This window comes from Neofelis nebulosa, chromosome 13 (assembly GCF_028018385.1).
Source record: "Neofelis nebulosa isolate mNeoNeb1 chromosome 13, mNeoNeb1.pri, whole genome shotgun sequence".
Classification (NCBI taxonomy): Eukaryota; Metazoa; Chordata; class Mammalia; order Carnivora; family Felidae; genus Neofelis; species Neofelis nebulosa.
Genome location: NC_080794.1, coordinates 91,569,042 through 91,593,604, shown reverse-complemented (window position 1 = coordinate 91,593,604; position 24,563 = coordinate 91,569,042). Strand labels below are relative to the sequence as shown.

The 24,563-nt window shown below is 62.2% G+C and overlaps 2 protein-coding genes across 16 annotated transcripts in view; both read right to left on the bottom strand.

Moving 5' to 3' along the window:
* PWWP2B (PWWP domain containing 2B) overlaps positions 1–8,861 on the bottom strand; it is a 41,787-nt gene extending 32,926 nt beyond the window's left edge. For 2 of the 6 annotated variants that reach the window (XR_009252780.1, XM_058698199.1), the window contains exon 1: positions 3,074–3,764. Coding sequence is in view for 4 of the 6 variants with exons in the window: in XM_058698199.1 (XP_058554182.1) it covers positions 3,074–3,411 (338 nt within the window). In the remaining 2 variants the exon portion in view is untranslated. Of the gene's footprint in view, positions 1–3,073; positions 3,765–7,653; positions 7,887–8,793 lie in introns of those variants that run through there. The other 4 variants (XM_058698203.1, XM_058698200.1, XM_058698201.1 and 1 more) reach the window with 4 other exon arrangements.
* Positions 8,862–16,209: 7,348 nt separating this feature from the next.
* The window catches only part of LRRC27 (leucine rich repeat containing 27), a 36,717-nt gene continuing 28,363 nt past the window's right edge, over positions 16,210–24,563 (bottom strand). For 8 of the 10 annotated variants that reach the window (XM_058698187.1, XM_058698190.1, XM_058698189.1 and 5 more), the window contains 3 exons: positions 24,261–24,379; positions 22,387–22,516; positions 16,210–16,784 (listed from right to left, as the gene is read on the bottom strand). In XM_058698187.1, coding sequence (XP_058554170.1) covers positions 16,638–16,784; positions 22,387–22,516; positions 24,261–24,379 — 396 coding nt within the window. In that variant the 3' untranslated portion in view covers positions 16,210–16,637. Of the gene's footprint in view, positions 16,785–21,010; positions 21,197–22,386; positions 22,517–24,260; positions 24,380–24,563 lie in introns of those variants that run through there. The other 2 variants (XM_058698194.1, XM_058698195.1) reach the window with 2 other exon arrangements.

Below are 24,563 nucleotides of genomic sequence, written 5' to 3'. Positions count from 1 at the left end.
TTGGCCCCCGAGTGCCGCGGACCGGCCGGGAGCGGGCACAGGCCACATGGGAGCCGGCCGCAGAGGGCTGCGGGACTGGCCCAGGCGCAGTGGCCCGCGGGGACATCGCCTCCCCAAGGTCCTCGGTCTCGAGGTCGATGAGTTAACAATATGGCGGCACACCCACCGTGTGAACACTGCCCCGTTTTCGTGCAAGGTCGTGGTAAAAGCCCCGAAACCACGGTTTTCCTTTCTTATCAAGCTCCTGTCTCCGTGCGGCCATCCCCTGACACTGAAGTCTTCGTGTGTGGGGGCAGGGGGTTCACATTCATCTCCTCATGACCAGAGAGTCCATAGACACAGGACCGTGGCCACGGGCCCCAAGGAGACTGCTCCTGCCCTCTGTGTGGCCAGACAGCCAAACTGTAACCTGTAACTGTGAGCAAGGGAGAGCGGTGGGGGGAGCTGTAAGGCCAGCCTGGGAGGGAGCACCCAGCCACGGGCCGCAGGGGGGCACCTGGCTCCCTCCGAGGTGGGATTCTGCTCTGGGGGAGGGGGGAGCAGCCACGGTGAGCCCCGCCACCCATCTCCGTCCTCTTCTGGGCGTGTGGCTCTTCGTGTGCCCAGTGGCCCGGGACGGCCAGGCCATCCCCCCGGACCACATGTGCTGCGGCCCCTGTAGCCACAGGCCACGCATCCCTGCTGACCAACAGCGATACCAGAGTCTGCTCCCCAGTGCTGGTCACCTGCACTAGAGGACTCGCACGCTAGGATGGGCCGGGACTCCTGGGGAACGGGGGGCCCCGGGGTCGTGTCCCCACCGGGAAAATGGGTGCCGCACCCCGGCACCGGGCACACGGACCTCACAGCCCCAAGAGCCACCTCCAGTTTCTGTAAGTCAGGGTTTACTGACGCCCAGCCACGCGTGCTCGTGCTGGTGCTCGGACTACCCTTGGCTGCCTTCCTGCTCCCCGCTCCCCACCCCCCCACTGCTGAGTAGCCAGGACAGAGGACAGGCGCCAGGCCCAGAATAGCTACTGTGCAGCCCTCTCGGGGAAGTCTGCTGGGGTCCAGGTGTGGGAGACAAGGCCCGGCCCAAAGCTGCCCCCACCCCACCCACAGTCGTGGCCAGCAGGCCAAACCTCACCCTGAGTCCTCAGGCATCAGAGTGGGGACTGGACCCCACACCGGAATCAGCACCTGGTTCTTTCCTTTCAATAAGCCTCATAGAACATAGAACATTTAGAACAAAGCAGAAACTCTGAGCGCTAAACACATGTACTCACACCAAGACACACACACACACACACACACGCACACACACAGGTGCACACACATTCACCCTGAGCTTCTGGGCCAGCGTGCTCACTGCCTCTTGCTGTTAGGGGTGCTGGGATCCTCTCCATGGAACCCATGGCGCCCATGTAGAGGCCTCAAATGAAAGGGGTGTTGGCAAGGAGAACGGGGAAGGCAGGAGGTCCCCACCCCCCACAGCCGTGGTGACCTGACAGACGATGACATCAAGACACGCAAAAAGTCCCCAGGGGCCCCTCAAGGGACAGCCTTAGCCCCAGTGGGAACTCCAGGATGACCAGGAGGTCACCGGGGAGACCAGCCCCTATGCTGAGTGGGCACCCAACTGCCACCTGTGGGCACGAAATAAGGGCCACAGTGAAGGTTCCAGAACCTGAGAGGGAAACCTGTAGGCACATCCACAGACCAAGGGGTCCCACAGACCAGGAGAGGCCGCACAGCAGACAGGATCCACACCCCTGGGACCTGGAGTGTTGTTCCCAAGGCCCCCCAAAGCCCACTTCCTGCCCCCCTTTACAGGCACTCAGACCGTGACCAGACCATGGGGATTCATCCACATTTCCCACTCCCCTCCCAGGCTTCTCTGCCTTCACCCCACTCGGAACCAGCCCATACCCCCCCAGGCTCTCCTTCCCTCTGCCCCACCCTGTCCCACGCCTGTGCCCCTACCAGCCTGCCTGTGGGGGTGCAGAACCCCTCCTGCCAGCCGGGGTCCAGGGCACCCCAAGAGCAACCCCCCGGGGCAGGTCCTTTCCCTCCCCCGGAACCCGTCTTCCCTCTAGAAGCCTCCTCTGCGGGACCCTGTGGGCTGACAGTGCCTTTGGCCACCTCCCCCCGCCAGGGGGGCAGGCTGGGGACAGCTGGGGCGGAGAGGGGGTTGTCGCCCTACCCCCGAGGCCCCGAAGCTGTGCTCCAGGGAGGTTCCCCCCCTCACCGTTTATGACACACCCCTCAGAAGTCCCTGCGTGTTTACGACAGTCACAGAGACCGGTGCACGTGCTCTATGGCTCCTGAGTGACCCCTCCCTGCCCTGGGAGGTCAGACACAGCTTCACAGAGGACCCAGAGCCCAGGCAACACGCCTGCACCTGCCCTGCGTGGGGGCCACAGCCTCGGGGGTGCGGCGGGCTCCCAGATGTCAGCTGCGGCCTTGTGGATCGGCACTCGGGCCGGCTGACCCCGCGGCCCCGTGACTCCGCAGGCGGCCGCTTCCTTCCAGCCTCGGCCACACCCACAGCTGCCGGAGGGTAAACAGCAGCCAGTGAGGGGCTCGCTCCCTGGGCAGCAGGCGCCTGGGCACCAAGCCCCGCGAGGTACACAGCGTCCCCCTGCCCGATTCGCCAATGGCGAGGCGGCTGAGGGAGGCCAGGGCACCCAGCGGGCCTGGTGACAGTAGCGGTCTGGGCTCACGTCTCAGCTCCACTGCCTCCAAGTACAGAGACACAAGCCGTTCTCGAAGGATCTCAGCACCCTGTCTCCAGCGGGGTGACCTCAACTGGACCAGAGGGCACGAGGCGTGGCAACACCACAGCCTGTGGTTTGCCTACGGGGCCCAGCCCCTCGGTGAGGCCAGGCTGTGCTGACATTGGCACGTGCCCAGGGATGGTGGCCCCGGCCAGCCTGGCAGTGCCCCCCCAGGTGGCACCGCAGGGCCTCAGCAGGCGAGAGGGCTGGGAGCCCCGCTGTCCCGCCCTTTACTGTCCTTGCTGGACCCACCGGTTGCCTACCCAAGGATGGGGTAGATGTGTGTGAGGAGGGGCCCTGGGACTGGGGTGACTCACAGTGCAGAGCTGGGGCCTGGAGGGCCGGACTGACAAAGGTCTCCATGCAGGAAACTGGGGACCCCCAAACGAAACCTCAGCACAGCGTCCTCGGGGAGTTGGGGGAAGGGCAAAGGAAAGGTGGGGGACACCGAGGTGAGGAGCCCAGGAGACTCTGATGGGGGTGAGACCCAAAAGCAAAGCAGTTTTTCCCCCGAGTGTCCCCACTCTGCCGAGACGAAGGCACGGCCATCTGGCATGGACACCGGGCCCAGAGAGAAGCAGCCTAGCCTGCAGTCCTTGGCAAAACACCAGCGGCCGGGCCTCGGCTCACCCGCCCTCCCTGAGGTCTCACCCATGCAACCAGCTCAGCAAACCCCCAGAGCAGCCGGGCCCGAGCTGGCCCGTGGCCAGGAGGAGACGGCCCGGCCGCCTGCCAGAGCTCCCGGCCTCCCCTGCGGCCTCTCCGCTCTACCGACTCGGGATCCAAGCATCTGTGGAACCTGACAGTGGCCTCCGACCCCAGCCAGGTCCACGTTTGCCCTGGCCTTTCCTTCCTCAACCTCGCACAGGGAGAGGCTACCCTGGTGTCCAGTAGAGAGGTGAGAAAACGTGGCTTGTGGAACAGAAACACCCCAGGGGTCCATCCGAGGAGCCTGCAGCCCCAGGACAGGCCTGAGTCCCGATGGTGAGGCCCACCCTGCGGCCAGGCTCCTGCCCCCCACCTCCCTCCCCCCTCCCCCCACGACTCTACACATTGGTTTAGGACACGTGCAGCAGTCTGTCTCCTCTGCAGCCCTGCACACAGGGAGTTGCAGGGCCTAGCCCCGAGGGAGGGTCAGGAGCAGGCTGGCACAGGGAAGGTAGGGTGGCCTTGCCAGGCCTCTAGGGTGTGGAGGCCTCCGGGTCCACTTCTGCTCAGGGACTTGTGAAAAACAGGTTGGCAGGGGAAGTCACAGCCTGGACACCAGAGTGACCCCTTGTCTACATGGGAGGCCGCCCTGCCCCCATGGGTAGACCCAGGGTCTTGGGGACAAGCCATGGGGCAAGGCTGTCACATCTGGCCCCCGAGTCCCAGACCACCAGCATCATCCCAGTAAAGCTCAGCTGACCACACCCTTGTCTAAGCCATCTGAGGGCTCCCGCAGTCCACACCCCCTCATCACCTCCATGCTGGCCAGGTCCCCTGGGTGCAGCTGCCTGCCAGCCGCAGACCCTGCCACCCCATGACACACGGGGCACCTTGCTCCTGGCCCTTCTGGCCCCTGAAGGCAAGGAGGACGTGCTCAGCAGGGCCCGGACCAGGTGTCCATCTTTGTTTGCCCAGTGAACCATCCCAGGACCGGTCGCCAGTGGTCAAGCCTCCCTCCTGGACCAGGGGCTATGCCTGGGATGGAACAGGGGTGCTCTCCTGCCCGGGGACAGGCCTGCTGGGATTCCTGACTGGCTGGAGTCCCAACCTCCCAGGGTGGGGTGTGGGTCACAAAGGCCCAGGAATCTTGCACGGTAATGGCGCCCTGGGTGACTCACAACTGGGGAAGTTTGAAAAACACCAGTTCGGGGATGAGGGCTGGGGACCTGGGGTTTGCCATCAGGCCCAATGAGGCAGCTGGTCGTCGGGGCTCCTGTTACTCTCGAGACCTCTCCTTTACCACTCGGGTCTCTGCTGTCCTGGGGCCATGCCTCAGCCAGGGCCACCCAGGTTGGGGGACCTCAACCCCAGGGGTACCCCCAAACCACCCACAAAACAATGCCCACACCTGCCCGGCACCCCAGCCCAAAGACTTGGGGCAGGCCTGGGCCATCTGCACCCTCACTACACCAGGAGAAAGCACAGCCTCACAGGGAAGCTGGAGGGTCCATGCACAGTCTTCCTGGGACTCAGCCCAGGTACACAGTAGGTAGTCAATGAATGCAGGTGAAGGCACGAGAAGGCAGGCCCTCAGCAGTGGAGGACCTTCCTTCAGAGCACAAAGCAACCTGGCAGCAGGTTCAAGGCTCGGGTGGGAGGAAGCTGGGCACCGGCCCCGGCAGCTCCACACACCTGCTGAGATCTCGAGGGCCTCTGTGAGCTCTCGTCCTCCTGTGCACATTTGGGGACGGGAATCTGCCTCTCAGAGGGCCAAGGGAGGGGATGCCGCCTCCCAAATGCCCGGAGAGTGACACTGCTCATGGGCCCCGCTCTGGGACGGGAAATGGGGGCTGCACGAGGGACCCCTCCTCTGGGACTGCTCCACCCCTGCAAGAGACTCAGGCTCCCGGCCCCCCACCTCCCACCCCAGGCCCGCACACAGACGCTGGAGGCTGCTGACGATGACAGTCACTGGCACGTGCCTGGCCGCGCACCACGGGCACACCGACAGCTGCGGCCTCGCTGCCCTCGACAGACCTAGGACGACCCCAGTGCTCTGGGACCCGCGGGTTCCCAGAGGTGGGCGGCTGTGTGCAATCGGAGGGAGGTCCCAGCTGTTGTTCCCGGCCGGCCAGCGCCACCACCCAGGGTGGGGCCTCCACTGACCGGCCCTGCCACTGTCACACGTCGGGGAGGGGCAGCAGGCACCGAGGAGGAGAAACCGGCCCCAGGGAAGGTGGATCGGTGCCACGGACACGGCAGCCCAAGGCCAGACACCGCGGCCCACAACACCCCGCCCGGGCTGCCAAGAGACCCCACCTGATGACCAGGCTGCAAACAGGAGCGCTGAGTCCTTAACATCACGGGCAGAGAGCGGAAGGCAGGGTGAAACCAGAAGTGGCAAGAGGAGGGGAGAAGAGGGTGGGCAGTTTCGGGACCATGCCCTGGAGGGCTGGAGGCGCTGGGGGGCCACAGGGGGTCTCGGGATTCCCCACAAGGAAGAGGGATCAATGCCGATCGGAAAGAGCCAGCGCTGAGAAGAGCTGCACCCACTGAGGCCTCGGTTCTGGGCCACTCTGGTTACAGCTGAACGTGGCCGTGGCAGGGCTGACGCCCACCAGCGTGCTGCTGCCAGTTCCCACACTGGGGATCCCAGCACGGCCTGCTGGCTTCTACGGGGGAGGGGGGTAGGGAGGGGAGTGACGGGGGTGTTGATCTCCACACCAGGTTAGCCACAGCCTCGGGGAGGGGAGCCCAGTTGGAGGCAGAGAGGAAGGGGGGTGAGGCTGCCATCTAGCAAACATTGCCACCCACAAGCCGAGGGGCCCACAGCCTCCCTTGTGCTGAGCTGGGGAGCCCAGAAAACGAGGGGGGGAAGCCTCTGTTGCAAGTGCCCCTCTCCAGGGAGGAAAGGCCAGGCAGGGCTGTGCAGACAAAGCCTGAGCACAGCCCCCGCACAGTCAGGGGAGCAGGGACGGACCGAGCTGGCAGTCCTGCCCGAGAGAGGAAGTGATGGCCATCAGGGGCAGGAGACCTTGGCCACCGGGGTGGGGGGGGGGGGGGGAGGGAGGTACTGGCTTGGCAGCCTCCAGGTGGCTATGTTGCAGCCCTCGCCCCCCACCCCCACCAGGTCCCGCCAAGCACTCTCTGTGGTAGCCAGGGCGGAGCGGGGCGACAGTCACCCGGGAGGCCATATGTTAAATCACATGACTGGTGCATAAATGGCTTCTGGCACGTCTAATAAAGAGATGATGCCAGCAGGGTAACTGTTGAAGAGTGATGGTCTTCCTGCCACGTCCCCGCTACTGCAAGATCTGGGCTCCACGGAGGGAAAAAGTTGGGCCTCCGCAAGGGGAGCCATTTACTGCTCTCAGCTTGGAGATAAGGCCCAGCAGGAGCGCCAAGACATTAGTGCCTGATTAATGCCTAATCATTTATCTGCGCGACAGCTCACTGCCATGTGACACTGTATCCAGGAGACTCTTCCTGCCGCCGAGTCCCTGCAGCGGGCGCACAGGTGCGTCTCAGGTGCCCCCAGGCCTGCCCGGGGACCCCCTTCCACCCCGGAAAGCAGGGCTCCTGCGGCCACCGCCCCCCGCCCCCGCTCAGCACCTCCACGGGCGCTCCCACACTGCCCGGGGCCCCTGCGCCCCAGGCCGCGCTGCGTGGGTTAAATCCCACCGCTGGACGCAACTGCTTGCCATCAGTCCAAGCCTCAGCCCCGAGTCGCTCCTAGGAGTCTGGGGGGACCCAGGGCGATAGACAGGACGCCCCCACTTGTGAGCGACTGGCAGGGCAGGGCAGGGCAGGGCAGGGCAGGCGCGCATCTGAACCCGCTCCCCCGCCGCCCCCCAACCGACAATTCTGAAAACAGCCGAATTCAACAGTGCGTCTGAACAAAGAAAAGTGCGTTAATTATGGCAGACGTGCGGAGTTCGGGAGCCGGCGGCACGCGGCGGCGGCGCGGGGACTCCCCGCCACCCCACCCCCCCCCCACCGGGCGCCCACCGCCGCTCCCGCCCCGCAAGTCGCGACGACTTTGAGAGGCGCTCTGGGCCCCCCGAGGGGCGGCCGCGCTCGCGCGCCCCGAAGCCCCGGGCCGGGGGTGGGGGGTGGGGGGATGGAAACCGAAAGCGGGCGCCGGCGCCGAGCCTGCCCCGCCTCGGAGCCGGTCCGGGCCCCCACCCCCACCCCGCCCCGCGCCGGCCGCCGGGGGTGGGGGGAGGGGGGCGCCCCCGCCCCCGCTCACTTTTTCGTGCAGTCCAGCAGGATCCCGGCGAAGCTGCGCTCGCCGCAGCTCACGGTGACCAGCAGCGCGCCGTTGACGACCTGCTCCACCCGCACCGGCAGCCGGCAGCCGGCCCGAGGCTCCATGCTCCCGCGCCGCGTCCCGGCCCCGGCCCCCGCCCCCGCCCCGCCGCCGCCGCCGCCGCCGCCGCCGCCGCCGCCGCCGGGTCAGCCCGCGCGTGACGCCGCCCGCCGGCCGCCTGACGTCACAAAGCTCCGCTCGGGGCGGCCACCGCGAGCGGGCCGGGGCGGCGGGGGGTGGGGCGCGCGGGGCACCCCCCGCCCGCCGACGGGGCGCGGGGGGTGGGTGGGGGGGAGCCGGGGCCGGGCGCCTGGGAGCCGGCGAGGAAGCGCATTGCGGGACCCCCGGGACGGGGCAGGGCCGGCTGCGCCCTCCGCCGGGGCCCGCGGCCGCGAGCGCCCGCCCAGAGGACGTGCGGGCCGGAGCTCAGGACCCCTGCCCCGGGGCCGCTCCCCGCCCCCCGCCCCCGCGCCGGCCCGGCCCGGCCCCCGCCTTCCCCCGCCCTCCCCCCGCCTCCGGTCTGGCACCCGGTGGCCACCCGGCACTGCGGGGAGGAAGTCCGGGCGACGCGAGCAGGAAGCCGGTCGGGCCGGGCCGAGGAGACGCGGGCGCCGAGGGGACACCAGCGGGCGCCCAGCTGCGGCCCACTCGAGTCCTCGCCGCGGAGGGGGCACTTGGCGAGCCTCGTGCGCTCGGCGCCTCCGCGGGTGACCGGAGGGCGCGCGCTCGGCTCGGGGCTGCCTGTGCGCCTGGGGGTGGCCCGCAACGGCGTTGGGGAGGGTGGGCCGTCCGCAGGTCTCGGCCGCGCGCCCCCGGGTCGCCGGGGAATCTGCGGGGTGCGTGCGACCCCGCTGCGCCCAGAGGGTCCGGGACCCCGTGCGGCGTCCACAGCGGAAAGGACCGCCTTCCCTGAGTGACAGCGGGGCTCCCCCACGCGCGCAGCTGGAGGGCTGGGCTAATTGGAGGTGCAGGCGCCGAGCGGGCGCGGGCCCCGCCGGGACCCCTTCCGGAACCCTGCTCCCGCGCGCCTCCAGCCCAGCCAGATTTCTCCACTGTCCCGAGCCTTTGCGCATTTCGCACCTTGCTCGGGACCCCGTAAAAGGCAGCCCTTAGGGCCGGCCTGTTGCAGTGACCTTGCCCCGGCCCGGCTGGTCCCCTGAGCCAAGCTTGCAGCGAGCGCCTGGCTGGGCACAGGGGATTGGCGGGCCTTTGGGTTGTCCTGACGACCCGGACGCCGCCAGGCCCCGCCCACCCCCCCGCCCCCTCCAGAGCCCAGGCCCTGCCCCGCCCGGCTCGGACCTGCGCCGTGGCCGCCACCCCTGGCGCCGCCGGGGACAGTCGGGGCCGCAGTGGCGCCGCTCCTCCTCGCCCTCCGGCGGCGGGCCGCGCGGCGCGGGGAGCAGGCCGAGGGGAGCCGGGCGGAGCCAGGGAGCCCGCGGGGAGCTGGCGGCGCCTCACCGCCGCCAGTTTTACGGGGCTGAGGATCGAGGCCCAAGGAGCCCTAGGGGAGGCCTGGGAGCCCAGCGAGCACGTGTTCTCTGCAAGGCTTGGGGCTCCTCTGCAGAGTGAGGGGTTTCACCAGGAGGCACCTCCACCTGGCCACCTCTTCAGGGTCCGCCGCCTCCCACCCTGTGACTGTTGGGCCCCCAGCGGGAGCCTGACTGCTTCTTCCCCCACAGGCCTTTGCAGCCTCCCCACGGGGGGGGGCGGGGGGGGGACTTTGGGGCAGAAATGCCAGGCAACAGGGGCCAGAGGCTGCCTACCTGCTCAGCACAGGTGCAAGCATGTCCCAGATGCCTCGTGGGCACTGGGACCATACCACGGACCAGGCTGCTGGGGTCTGAGTCAGATCCCAGACCAGTGGGGACATTACAGAGGTGGGCACGTCAATGCGTTTCCCCGGGGGAGTGGGGGGGTGCCTGGGAGAGGTGCCCTGGAAGGGGTGCTTGAGTGAGCCAGCGACCACCCAGGGGAGAAGGGCCCCAGGGGGCAGCTTGGGCAGCAAAAGGCTGCTGGTTGCCTAGGGGCCCAATGTAGGGGGCTTCTGGGGTCTCTCCCAGGTGTTAGCGGGAGGGGCAGGGAGGGGCTGGGCGCCAGAGACACCCGAGGAGCTCTCCTCCAGGGGACTGTGAGTGCTAGCTGGATGGGAGGGGCCCCACCCTGCAGCTCTTCGGCTGACCTGCCCGCCCTGGGGACTTTCTCTCAGCCTCTGCCCCGCTGGGCTGTGCGCTGTGCACTTTTTAAGTGAAGTCGGAAGCCATTTCCAAAATCGCTTCTCCGGGAAGCAGAACCTAAAGGTATTGGCAGACGGTTGTTCGATCTGCAACTTAAAGGGTGGTGGTTTAGGGTCCCCCCGCACCAGACCATCACTCTCCTGGGAGGAGCACCCCAAGCCGGCTCGCCTGCTCCCCCACAGGCTTCCCCTCCACAGAGCTCTGATTAAAAGGCAGATACCCTTAGGGAGGGGCCGACCAGCCCAGGGGGCCTGGATGCTGACCCCACTTGCTGACTCCTTCCTGACCCAGTGTTGTGTCCTCTGACTGTCCCCTTCAAAGGCCCACCCTACACACGCTGACCAGCCCAGCCCGGCCAGCAGGTTCTAGACAGAAGAGCCCCAGGCAGTGGGAGAGCTGCCCTCAGGCTGTGGAGTGACCCCCAGGCTCAGGGAGAGCCAGCTGGGAGCCTCCCCCCTGGGTCTCCGGACTCTGCCCCCAAAGCTTCTGCTCTCTGCCACAGGCACCGGGCCTACCCAGCGCCCAGCCCGTGGCCTGGCCTGCCCCGCAGAGTGAGCAGGGCCGGCAAACCCGGCCGGGTGGGCAGGGTGGTGGTGCGAAGGGGGACGGGAGACCATCCGGCACCCTCACTGGGCCGAGCTGAGTGCCCACGAGCTGGCAGGAGGGGCGGCGGGGCGCTCTGGGCAGGCGCTAGCCGCTGTGTCCGGCTCCCCTGGGTGTGGTTTCTGTGCTGGGCCTCAGAGGTCCTCCAGGACCTGCCCCCACACCCCCGCTCCCTGCCGCCCCCCTGCCAGCCCAGCACCAGCGTCCCTCCTCGAGGACGGGCCGGGCCCCTGAGAACCAGGGCCTTGGGTGGGGACGTTGGATCTCACTAAGCACCCACGTGCTAGCACCCATCCCGCGTCTGGGGCAGAGCGGGGTGCACCAGCGGACCAGGCCTCCCTGAGGCCAGCACTGGCACATGGCCCCTGTGCTGTCCCCAAAGGCAGGGGTTCCAGGGAGTCTGCTTTGCAAATGCTGAACCCAGGGGACCCGAAACTTCCCCTGCGGGTCACAGATCCCATTGGAAACATTTGTTTGGTTCTGTTCCCCTCTGGACACCCTGCGTCCGCGAGACTGGCGTGGTTCTGTCTGACCACCCTGAGGGGTCAGGTCTGGAGCCCTGTCCCCACCCCAGGGATTATGAGGACTGTCACGTCTCAGGACAAAGCATCTCACAGGCCTGGCTGGGAACGGAACCCGCTGGGACTCCTGGAGGTGCCACAGAGAGCAGTTAAGAGGACGGACTCAGGCCACGTTCGTTGCTGGAGTCCCGCTGCCTCCCCTGTGCCTCAGCATCGTCCTCCGTAGAGTGGGAATCACGGCAGTGACACACACAGCCTCCCGGTGGAGTGAACCGTCTAACGTGGGAAGGATTTCGCATGGCACTGGCCGCAGTAAGGACTCTGCAAGAGTTAGTGCTCATCACGGTCATCACACCACCGCCACCGTGGCCTGTCACCATCAGTTGTCCCCTCTGTCATCGCCATCACCACCACCTCTGTCATCACAACCACCTGCCATCACCCCTGTCACTGGGCCATCAGTGGAACCACAGGGGGAGGTCAGGGCTGAGCGGGGCACATCCCCTGAGCAGCGCCTGCCCGGTGGTGGCAGTGGAGGTGTGGAAGGGCCCGGGTGCCTCCCGGGGAGCTGTCGTCGCCCCACTCGCCCCATGGCCTGCGCCCCCCACTCCGCTCCGGGGCCTTGTCAGGGGAGCTGAGGCAGCCAGGCCCGGATCCGAGGCGGCCCGCAGTAGCAGGCATCTGAACAAGAACAGTTTTCGGGCGGGGAATCGTTTCCCAGGGTAATTGCTTTCATTTCAAAACAGTTGATCCGGGGCGCCTGGGTGGCGCAGTCGGTTAAGCGTCCGACTTCAGCCAGGTCACGATCTCGCGGTCCGTGAGTTCGAGCCCCGCGTCAGGCTCTGGGCTGATGGCTCGGAGCCTGGAGCCTGTTTCCAATTCTGTGTCTCCCTCTCTCTCTGCCCCTCCCCCGTTCATGCTCTGTCTCTCTCTGTCCCAAAAATAAATAAAAAAAAAAAAACGTTGAAAAAAAAATTAAAAAAAAAAAAAACAAAAACAAAAAAAAAACAGTTGATCCGTGGCCCTTCTTTTTCTGATCCAGCTCGCTGGCTCTTCCGTGGTCGGGGAGACCACGGCAGGCGACAGCGCAGTCCCTCGTTTACCCCTGCACACCTGTCACACTCACCTCCAAGGGCTCCCCAGGGCTCGAGGGCACCTGCCCAGTTCTTCATTTCACCTGGTTTGCCGTTCGCCTCTGGTGTCCCCATGACTTCCCGCAGGAGAAATGCCCCCTCCGCTGACCCCAACCGCCCGGGCGGAAGTGACCCAGCCTCTCTCCCAGAGTCCAAGACCAGCAGCGCTCCCGGGGAGGCTCCGCGTGACGAGGCGCAGCGGAACACGGCCCGCAGCAGGATATTCCCAGAGCCTGCCTGTCTGGTGCTCCCCAAGAGCTCCGGCGGGCGGCCGGAGCAACAGACCGCAGAGGGTGGACCACATCAAAACAGTCTCCCCAACGAGCTGCAGGCCCACGCGTGGGGGCGGCGGGCAGAGTGATGAGCTGGGGCCACTGCCCCGGGGTCCCGCCAGGTGGGACTGTGCCCCCAGGGGAAGCAGAAGCAGGGCCCCCACGCACGGGGGTGGCTGGGCCGCCGGCACTTGCCACGCCAGCTGACAGCCCGGGAGGTGCAGCAGGGGGGGCCCCAGGAGGAGGAGGAGGAGGAGGAGGAGGACAGCGGGCGGGGTCCGAGGGCGTCTCCCAGGGGCGTCCTGACGGCTGGGCCACCCTCCTCGCCGGGCTCTCCCGCAGACCCACATCTTCTTCTCCCTGAGGACCACCACACCCTGGATGGAAACCAGCCTCAGTCCCAGGTGGCCTCCTGGGTTTTCCTTCTCCTGACACCTCGTTAACCTCATTAGACATCTTTTGTGTCGTCACTTCAACCTGACACTAGGAAGCGGCTTCTATTTGCTAAAACAGCATCGATATTTCGCCGCTGAACTAGTTGCAAGTTACCCAACCTGGTGATTATTTGGAGAAAGCCACTCAGAGCTCACAGACCATGTTTTCACACCCGAAGGCTCTGTTCTGCCTGCTGCGCTCAGCCCCCGGGCCTCCCGAGCCCAACCCCAGGACAGGCACTCCCCCCACCCCAGGCCCAGAGGAGCGGGTGGGCAGTTGTCACTTAGGGAGAGGCCTGTGCTGGTCCTTCGGGGCCAAGCCCAGGGGACAGCACTCCAGTGCACACACCAAACCTTGCTGTGGTAGCTGAAGAAACTTCCAGCAAGGGCGGGCGGTTCTTTCCCATTGTGCCGACCCCCACGTCCCTGGGTGTACACGGCCTTTCACCTGCTCCACAGACCAACACAGTGAGCATGGAGAGCACAGAGATGGGGAGCACGGAGATGGGGAGCACAGAAACGGGGAGCACAGAGATGGGGGAGCACAGAGATGGGGGAGCACAGAGATAGAGAGCACGGGGAGAGGGGAGCACAGAGGGGGGAGCACGGAGATGGAACACAGAGATAGGGAGCACAGGAACGGGGAGCACAGAGATGGGGGCACACAGAGATGGGGGATCACAGAGATGGGGAGCACAGGGAGCATAGAGATGGGGGAGCACGGATATAGGGAACACTGAGGGTGGAGCACGGAAATGGGGAAGCACAGGGAGCACGAGGATGGGGGAGCACAGAGATGGAGAGCACGGGGAGCACAGAGATGGGGAGCACGGGGATTGGGAGTACAGAGGGGGAGCACGGAGATGGGGAGGCACAGGGAGCACAGAGATGGGGAGCACGGAGATGGGGAGCACGGAGGGGAGCACGGAGATGGGGAAGCACAGGGAGCACAGAGATGGGGAGCACGGAGATGGGGGAGCACAGAGATGGAGAGCACAGGGAGCACAGAGATGGGGAGCACGGGGGGGAGCACGGGGATGGGGAGCACAGAGGGGGGAGCACGGAGATGGAACACAGAGATGGGGAGCACAGGAACGGGGAGCACAGAGATGGGGGAGCACAGAGATGGGGAGCACAGGGAGCATAGAGATGGGGGAGCACGGAGATGGGGAGCACGGGGGGGAGCACGGAGATTGGGAGTAAAGAGGGGGAGCACGGAGATGGGGAAGCACAGGGAGCACAGAGATGGGGAGCACGGAGATGGGGGAGCACAGAGATAGGGAGCACAGAGATGGGGGAGCACGGAGATGGGGAGCACGGAGGGGAGCACGGAGATGGGGAGTACAGAGGGGGAGCACGGAGATGGGGAAGCACAGGGAGCACAGAGATGGGGAGACAGAGATGGGGGAGCCCGGAGATGGGGCAGGGCCGCTCTCCACCCCCAGGGTTGAAAAGGCCCACGGTTGCTTCCTCCCTGCTCTGTCCCACCAGGAAGAAATGGAAGCTAATGGTGTCATGCCGGGGGTGCTGTTTTCCCAGTGAGCCCTACTCCCCACAGGCTCTGGCTCCCCAAGGCTACTGTCAGCTGTTTCCAGCCCAATAATGTGTGTTTCTGTGCACTGGGAAGCATGCAAACCCAGCCAGGGAGATTCTTCAGGCATCCTGCCCCGGGGGGTTGGCGCAAACAGTCTCTGTCCGGACGCCAGGAGCTGCGGTGGCCTGCAGAGTCCGCGTCCGCCAGACCCGGCACGAGGACTCCACCCTGCACTGCCCACCTCAGCGCAGGTCTCTCTTGCTCTCTCCAGGCACGGCCTCCCCCACCTGACGACCACCTGTGGTTACTTGGGGCTCCACCTCTGCCCACAAGGCCCAGGGCCCACGTCCTGGCCACACCTCCACACTGTGAGTCCCTTCTGAGACCTGGATGCCGGTATTTCCTGGGCTAGACAGTGGCCAGCGCAGGGGGGCTCCAAATGGCACCTGCACCTGACCGTGCGCAGGTGGCTGGCGGGAAGAGAAGGGGCCGCGCTGGCCGGGCCTGACCCTCATTTTAGCCCAGGACCACTGAGGAATCCAAGGATGTGAGACGTGAGCCAGGGCTCCCCTGTCATGATGCAGGTGCCTGGTCATGGTGGGAGAACAGACACCGCAGATGTCAGCCCCTGGGGGGGCCCTACATGGGCCCAGGCGGCAGGCGTGTGCGCAAGAGGACACAGCCCCTACCCTGCAGCTCTGTGGCGGCTGTGTGCCTTGTCCTGATTAACTCGAGGCACCACCTGCAGGGAAACTTGGGTTACTGCGCCAAGGCCTGGGTGTCAGCCCTGGTGGCTCCAGAGAGCAGGTCCTTGGTGGGGGACGCCGCGTGCAGAGGCCCCCGGATTGCACCAACTGCTCTGGACAGCGGCCATGGCTCTGCAGCCCACGCCATCCCATTTCCTAGCACAATCCCTGCCCCCCAGGGGTTCCCGGCCCTTCCTCTGGCTCTTCCTCCCTCCCCCTTCCCAGGGTTGTTGGGCAGAAAAGGCCTCGAGGTCCCAGGATGCACCATCCAGGCAGTTAGCACAGATGTGCTCACTCAGAGATTAAGGATGGAGGTCAGATGACCAAACAGGAGAGGAGCAGGAGTGGGTCGGTCAAGTGCCAGCGGGGAGAGTACCCCCATCCCAGACACCCCGATTCCACTGGAGGGAGGGTACCCCCCACCCAAGACACCCCGATTAAACTGGGGAGAGGGCACCCCACCCAGACACCCCAATTCCACCAGGGGGGAAGGCACCCCACCCCCAGACACCCCAATTCCACCGGGAGGAGGGCACCCCCACCCCAGACACCCCAAATCTACAAGGGAACCAACCACAAGGCCCAATCAGCAGCCAAGCTAGGATAGGACTCTAAAATTGCCCCCCACCAGTGCTAGCAGGATCAGTGACCTCTGTGTAGGCTCAGAATCAACGAAGGAAACACCGAAATGAACAAATCATAGAATGGTAGAATGAGTACTTAGGAGAAGCAATAAATAAACCACTGGTTGACCTAAGGAAAGGGGAAGAACTTGGGGTGGGGAGTGTCCCTGGTCACTGCCCCAGGCTCCCTCCCCTCCAACCTGCCTGTCTTCCAAGTGGGTGCTAAGCTGGGGGCGGCTTGGGTCCCCCACGAGAGATCAGGTGGTACCCCTCGAGGGCAGTAGCCATGCAAAACCAAGCCAGGGTCTGTTGGGGGGTTGGTCACTGGACCCCATGGTGGGCCTGGTCTAACCCTGCCTCCCTCCCACCAAGAGGTCAAGGAGCTGAGAAGCCAAATCAAAGATAGTTTCAAGGTCAAGCCCTTGAATTTATTGAACACTCAGTCGGAGGCTCCTGCAGGAGGGTCTGAGCAGCCTGGGTGAGGGCTAGCTAGGAGGGGCTGATGGGGGCAGAGGGGAGGGCCGGGTGCTGACCCGCGGACGTGCCGTCGGTGAGACGGGCAGAGACACGGGCACGGGAGTGCACACCCGGTGGCTCGTCCTTGGTGTTCTCTCCTTTAATCTGGCTTAACCCTTTTACAGCCTCTGAAAAAGCCGCGCAGACCCAGGGGGGAGGGGGTGGCGTTGGAGCGGACGCCCCGGGCGCGCTCGCAGGGAAGGACCCTCGGGCAGGGCCCACGAGCCGCTGCACCCACTCCTCGGTCTGAAGAGTCTTTGTCAGCGCCAGGGATCCTCACTCATTAGCACTCGCGACCGTCCTCAGACTCAGTATTTCATGTGGAACAATATCTTCTGGGGCTGGGACGCAGGTGGGTGGCGTGGACGGTGCCCAGCGAGAGCCGCGAACCGGTGGCTTCTAGTTAAGGTCGGCCCCGGTCCCGGCTCCATCACTTGATCCTGTAGCTTCCTGGCCTTTCGGGAGAAAGGGAGGGGGTGGACGTTAGCCCAGCTGGCAGGTCCCGGGGTGGGGGCACAGCCCCGTCCACACAGAAGGACCGTGTACAGGTGCGCAGCGCTCTGTCCTGTCCCGGGGTCTGCAGGGGAGCCGGCTGAGCACCCTCCCTCCCAAGGAGGACAGTGACCTCTCCGGGTAGGCCCGTGGGCTGCGCCTCCCGGAGTCCCCACCCGGGCCCCGCCTGTGACATCTGCCCACAGCTGAGTGAATGCCAGTCCGTGGAGGGTTGAAGACAGGAGCAGGGGCTCCTCATGTGGCCAACGTGGGCACCATCCCTGACCATGACCCCTCCAGAGCTTCATGCCTGTCCTGGGGAGGCAGGGCCTCAACTGCACCCTCACCCCACAGACACAGCAGCAGGACCAGGGTCCCTAATAGTGGAAGGAGATACCCAGCAGGGAGTCCTGTGCTGCTCCAGATCCCACGTTCTCAGCCAGTCTGCTGGGCCAGGAAAAGTGGTGGACGGGGCTCCGTGGCCCTCGGTGGGATAAAGTGGCCAGCGTCAAGGAGGCAGGCTCTTTCCTGTCCCCGTCCCGCAAGAAGCTGGCCAGCGAGTACTCGTGTCTGCAGTGCTGGGACCTCCCCAGGGCATAACCCGGACCGCCCTCCAGCCCAGGCACCGAGACCCCTAGTACGGATCCGTCACAACCGTGCGTTAACGTTCAGGTCCATGTCATTATGGCTGGGTAACGATCACTACCTTGGACAATGTGGGATTAGGGGCTCCAACCCTGCACGGCAGAAAATCTGTGTGTAACTCCTAACTCCCCCAAACTGTACGAGCGGCCCAGAAGTTAGGCCTCTGTTGACCAGAAGCCTTGCCGATAACACACACCGTTGAGTAACACCTATTTTGTACGTGGTGTGTGTTCCAGACGTCATCTTATGACAGTCAGCTAGAGAGAAGACGACGTCACTGAGGAAACCACAAGGACAAGTTACAGCACGTACTGTCAAAGACCCGCCTACGAGCGGACCTGTGCTGCCCCGGCCGTGCTGCCTGTTTTCTTCCCTGCAGAAATCTACGTCCGTCGTGCAATTCCTAACCGCTCCTTCAGAAAGATTTGCTTTGTTTTCGACACACTTGTCCGGGAACCTCTCGACATCCTGTCTCCTTGGTCAAATGCTCAGCGATCTGTCTGCCCTGGAGAGACCCTCGGGGCTCCTCCCTGAGCTCCAGGCTGGCGGCCTGCACAGCCGACAGCCTGCGGGGGGGGGGGGGCGGGGTCCTGGGCTCTCTTTTGGGTCAGCTTCCTTTTTTCTGGAACACTCACTCCTTTCCCGTTCTGCTGACTTGATTTGGAAGGATGCACTCTGCAGTAGCTTCCAGAGAAAGGCCGCGCAGAAAGGAACGCAGTGAGACCTTGCATGGGAATGCCTCTGTCCGTGGGCACCTGGCCTGCCAGTCTGAGGACAGAATTCCTTGCTGCCCCCCCACCCCCCGGTGGTGAGGCCACTCGGTTCTCTCCTGGCCCTTTGCAGGTTTCAGCTTCCTGTTAGACCAGACGGGACGCGTTACACTCCGTGACCTGCCTCTCACACATCATCATCACCCAGGGGCCGTGGTTTACAGCAGGGCTCACTCCTGGTGTGCGTTCTGCCGGCCCAGACAGATGTATAATGACAGGTGTCCGTCACTGTGCTGTCACAGAGCTGGCACCACCCTGAACATCCCCCGTGCTCCACCTGCTCATCTCTCTGTCCCCCAGCCCTGCAGCCACAGAGGCTCCTATGTGCACAGACTTTTCTCTCTTCCAGAACGTCAGTTGCAGCCTTTTCAGATGGGCTTTTTCACTTAGTGATATGCATGTGAGGCTCCCTCAGGTCTAGTCATGATGTGACAGCTGCTCGTTCCTTTTTGGGGCCAAATGGTACTCCACAGTCTGGAGGGACCACACTTTATTGATCCGCTCACCTACAGAAGGACATCGTGGTTGCTCCCAAGTTTTGGTAACTATGAGTGAAGCTGCTATGAACATCTGTGAGCAAGTTTTTGTCTGGACTTAAGTTTTGAACTCTTGGGAAAATGCCTAGGGGCACGATTGCTGGATCTCAAGTTCAGAGTACATTCAATTTTGTAGTAAATCACCAAACTGTCTCGCAAAGTGGCTGTGCCGTCTGGCTTCCCCACGGCATGAACGAGAGTTCCCGCTGACCCACATCCTCACCAGCATCTGGTGTTGTCCACGACTGGATTATAACCATTCTAATAGGTGTGTGTGGTACCTCTCTGTTCTAATTTGCAATTTCCTAACAACATACAATACTGAGCATCTTTTCATATGCTTACTTAACATCTATATATCTTCTTTGGTGAAGTGTTTGTTCAGATCTGTGGCTTACTTTTTAATTGGGTTGTTTTCTCTCTATATTTTGGATAAGCAGTACTTTAGTAGATGTGTTTTTGCAACTATTTTCTCCCAGTCTTTGGTATCTTATTTTTTTTTTAACTTTTAAAAAAATGTTTATTTATTTTTGAGACAGAGCGTGAGTGGGGGAGGGGCAGAGAGAGAGGGACACACAGAATCCGAAGCAGGTTCCGAGCTCTGAACTGTCAGCACAGAGCCCGACATGGGGCTTGAACTCACAGACTGTGAGATCATGACCTAAGCCGAAGTTGGACACTCAACTGACTGAGCCACCCAAGCGCCCCTATTTTAATGTTTATCTTTGAGAGAGACAGAAACAGAGTGCAAGGTGGGAGGGGCAGAGAGAGAGGGAGACACAGAATCTGAAGCAGGCTCCAGGATCTGAGCTGTCAGCACAGAGCTCTATGTGGGGCTTGAATTCATGAGCCATGAGATCATGACCTGAGCCAAAGTCGGACACTTAACTGACTGAGCCACCCAGGTGCCCCTGGCATCTTATTCTTTTGACAGTATCTTTCGCAGAGACAAATTTTTAAATCTTAATGAAGTCATTATCAATTTTTTTTGTGGTGCCTTTGATGTTCTATTTAAAAACTCCCCACCAACCCAAGGTCACCCACATTTTCTATGTCATTTTCTACAAGTTTTACAGTTTTGCATTTTACATTTAGTTCTGTGACCCACTTTCGGTTCACTTTCGGGGAGGCGTAAGGTCTGGGTCTAGATTCGCTATTTTGCACGTGGACGCCCAGCGGTTCCAACACCACCTCTGCTCCGCTGTGTTACCTTCGCTCCTTTGTCAGATGTCAGTCGACTGCACTTATGTGGGTCTCCCTCTGATCCACCGACCCATCCGTCTACCGTTCCGCCAACCCCTCGCCATCTTGATTACTGTAACTTTTCCATGAGTCTGCAGGTCGGGTAGTATCAGTCCTGCAACCTTGTTCTCCTTCAGTATTGTGTGGGCGATTCTGGGCCTTTGTCTCCTCTCCATATAAACGTTAGCAGCAGGTTGTCGATATCCACAAAATAACTTGCTGGGACTTTGGGATTCTGCTGAATGTCTTCATCAACTTGGGAAGAACCGCCATCTTGACGATATTGAGCCTTCCCATCCATGAACATGGGATTCCTCTCCATCCCTTTAGTTCTTGTTTGAGTTGACTCATCAGTTTTGTTGTTTTCCTCACACAGATCTTGTACATATTTTGTTAGATTTGTACCTAGCACCAGTTTTTGGGTACTAATGTGAATGTTCTTAATTTAAAATCTCACTTGTTTGCTGATGGTATATAGTAAGTGACTAACTTTTCCATCTTAACCTTGGATCCTGCAACCTTGCCATAATCACTTATTAGTTCCAGGAGATTTTGCTCAATTCTTTGGGATTTTCTACACAGCCAACTAAGTCATCTGGAAACAAAGGTAGTCTTAACTCTTCCTTCTTAATCTACCTCATTTTCCTTTCTTGTCTTGTTGCAGTAGCTAGGACTTCCCATGTGATGCTGGAAAGAAATGGTCTCGTTCCCGACCTTCAGGGGAAAAGTAGTTTCTAGTTTCTTACCATGAAGTACGATGTTCGCTGTAGTTTCTGTAGATGCTCTTTATCAAGTCAAGGAAGTTCCACTTGTGCCTAGTTTGCTATAAGCAGTTATCACAAACAGGTGCTGGATTCTGTTAAATGCTTTTCCCGCACCAAATGATACGATCGTGTGATTTTCCTTCTTCGGCCACAAGGTGATGATACGTTTACAGAAAATGGGTTTTGAATGTGGACCCAGCCTTGTACACCTGGGACAAACCCCACTTGGTCATGGTGTATAATTCCTTTTATACATTGTTAGGTTTGATTTGCTAATATTTTGTTGAGGATTTTCGCATCTGTGTTCAGGAGAGACACCGGTCTGTAGTTTTCCTCATACGTGACGTCTTTGTTCTGGTATCAGGGTGATGCTGGCCTCATAGGATGAATTACGATGTTTCCCCTCCACTTCTATTTTCTGGAAGAGATTATAGAGAATGGTATCATTTCTTCCTTAAACGTTTGGTAGAATTCTCCAGTGAACTCGCTTGAAAATTATTATCGGTTCGATTCCTTTAATAGATGCTAGCATATTCAGACTGGCTATTTCTTGTGTGAGTTTTGGCAGATGGTGTCTTCCAAGGCATGGTCCATTCCGTGTTAGGTTATCAGACTTGTGAGTACAGTTGTTCATAATGCCAGACCGACCTTTCACTCCACAGTTGAAGCTCGAGGCACAGATGTTTAGAAGCCTTAGGAGGTAGAGCTTGGGGTGTTTAAGGAGGAGGTTACAGCCACGAACAACAGATTTGGAGAGAATAAAGTTACCTGAGGGCAGGTGCAATTCTCTGGGCTGGGAAGGCAAAGCCGGCAGAGGGTAGAGTCTGACAGGGTGGGGTCCCTGAGACGCAGCCCAGGCCCTGCCTGCACTCCCTCCTTGCCTCCTCCTGCCCCGTGGACCCCGTGGACAGAGGAGGCGACGGAGCCCTCCGACGGGCTGTGGGGACGGCTCTGTGGGCAGCTTTGGTGCCGAGCCGCTGCGTCAAGGTGAGCCTGGGCTCGGGGGGCCGGGGAGAGCAGGCGTGTTTTCCTGCGTCCGTGAGCAGCAAGGGCATAGAGGCATCAGGCTCAGCCTGCACAGCCTGAGGCCGGTCACTCTGGGGAGGTGACAGGTCCCCTTACCGCTGGGTGGGTAACTATGTGTCATCTGGGGCTGGAAGCCACCTTTCTTGAGCGCGGTATCACTCCCATAACCCCGACCATTTCTGCACACACAGCACACGTCTGTGCAAAGGGGCCTGCCTCCCTGCCCATGGGTTCCAGGGGGTCAGCCGGCTCCAGGCCCCTTCAGGGTCTCACCAGGCTCTGCTGGTTACCAGGCGTCGGGCAAGGACCCCACGGGCACGTCCCCATTGTCCCTGGTGATAAAGCGGAGACTGTGCTAGGGTCCCGGCAGGTGGCACAATGTGTCAGGGGGCTCACGCACCTCACACACCAAGAAAACACCTCTTATCCTCCCACGAAGCGCGATTCTGGGCACGTCCCTCACGTGAGGCACGTGGGGTGCTCCCCACGATCGAGAGAACGCGTGCTCTGAAGAGGCGCGGCAGGTTCCCTCTGATTCTTAACAGAACAATTCGTTTTTACACAGAGCCAATGCGCACTTACAACGTCCAAGTCCCGGGCAGCCGGACTCATTTCCTTGAGTGGCACCGTGCCTTGAAATCTTTTTCTTCCCTCGTGCGTTTTCTGAATGTGCTGCTTTAGGTTTTCTTCCCAGAGCTCCTCTCGGAAGGCCCTGAGGGAACAGAGGGTGATGAGGACACGATTTTACACATCAAGTCGAGTAGAGTCTCGGCAATCCCTGCTCCAACAAGGGAGAGAGAATTTTCCTTTTTTCCTCCAGGCCAAAGTGCCGTCCTGGGGCTCAGGGGCTGTCGCCACGAGAATGGGGCCACCTAGGCCACCCGCTGCCCCTCCGGGCAGCAGCTCAGACAGGCCCAGGCAGTGAGAAGCCGCAAGAACACACGCCACGTTTTAAAACTTCACATCCAGGTAAGAAATTACACGTTCAGGGCCGTGCACAGACACTACACGAAAGGGACAGTCTCTGTCTTCACAGGAAATACACAGTTGTGATAAATCCTTAAACGGGATTATTAAATTAGGATTTCAGACATACTTGCTCTGCCAACATCAGGGCTTTGGGCTCAAATTCTCTGCCTTTAAACACGAGGATGTTCAGAGTGGCACAGCATTCTGGGCCGCGCAGGAAGGGCGGCAGTGCCTGGTGTGTGAGGAGGCCCTGGAGTCTGGGGTGTCTGCCCAGGAACAGAACCACCCCCCACCCCCACCCCCACCCCCCACCCCCCCCAGCCTCCCCAGCCCCCCCAGCCCGGGGCCTCCCAAGGCCCCAGCCCCACCCCCCAGTGGCCCCGGAGTCTGGGGTGTCTGCCTGGGAACATAACTGCCTCCCATAACCCCCCCTAGCCTGGGGCTTCCCCGAGGACCCTAACCACCCCTCCCCCCCGCCAGCAGCAGCCTCTGTGTCGGCTTTGTTTGCTTTTCAGCATAACGGACACAGGCAGGACGGTGGCCTCCAGTCCTGCCCTGCACAGACCCCAGCGTCGGCACCTCTGAACCCCGGTTCTCAGGAAAGCCCTGCCCACAGGGCAGTCAGGGTCCGCGGGCACACGCTCGTGTGCTGTGGGGACAGCTGCATGCCGTCCATTTCCATCTAAGCCATTCCACGGGCTGGGGTGGGTCCTGTCTGCGGACCTGCAGGGTTGTCGTGTTCGTGTTCTGGGCACAAACACGAATGACTCCCCAGAAAAGAACACCCCTTTGCCGTCCACGCGTCACACCAGGACGACCTTCCTCTGGGCCTCCTGGTCCCCAGAATGTGGAAACACGGCGGTGGGCAGAGCCGGGACGTGCAGGCCAGGCCAGTCCTCCCCGGAGCACATGAGCCCCCCACCCACGCCCAGAGCTCGCCTCCGCTCGGCTTCGGAGCGCCCGGGGCGGGGCCGGCAAGAGGGGGCACAGGAGCCCCGTCCAGCAGTGTCCCCGGCCGCCCATGGCTCTCCCTGCGTGCCCGGGAGGGCTGCAGGGTGCAGAATAGCACAGTCACAGCATCAAGTGTGTTGTGAGTGAAAGAGCCGAGAGGAAAATGTGCGTGCATGCACACGCACACAGGCGCACACACGTGCACACACGCGCACACACGCGCACACACGCGCACGCACGCACAGGCACACAGGTCTACTTCCGGTCTGCAGCAGCTGGGGAAGGGTGAGGGGCCCAGCGGTCATTCCCGGGGTGCAGATGCTGGGTCAGCATCGGGGGTGTGCTTGGTCACCTGCACCGGAAAACTGCAGAAATGCCACGCCCCCAGCAGCTGCTGTTCCCACCCTGCCCCGCCCCCCGCCCCCCCTCCCCCTCGCCCCTGGCCTGCCCCAGATGCCAGCAGGTGCCAGTGAGTGCTGGGGTGTGAGCACGGCCACCAGCGGGCAGCGGGGCTGAACTCGGACCCCGGGACCAACCTCATTTCTTCACTTGCTTGCGATGACTTCTCTTTCCTTTGCCTCATGTTTCCGGGTGGATTCACTGGCATTTTCTCACTGTCTGCCAAATCCACGGCACAGGGAATCTTTGACACCACCTAGGAAAAGGCAAGACATTTTCAGGAACCTAAGGAAATGCTGCCGTTCACACAAAGCCAACCGCCCGCAGGCAGTAGACTCATCCTTCCTCCGAGGAGGCTGCCGGCTGGACGCTAGTCGGTGGGAGGGCAGGGTCCGAGGGGGGATGCCAGCGGGCCTGGAGAGCTGCCCGCAATTCTGTCC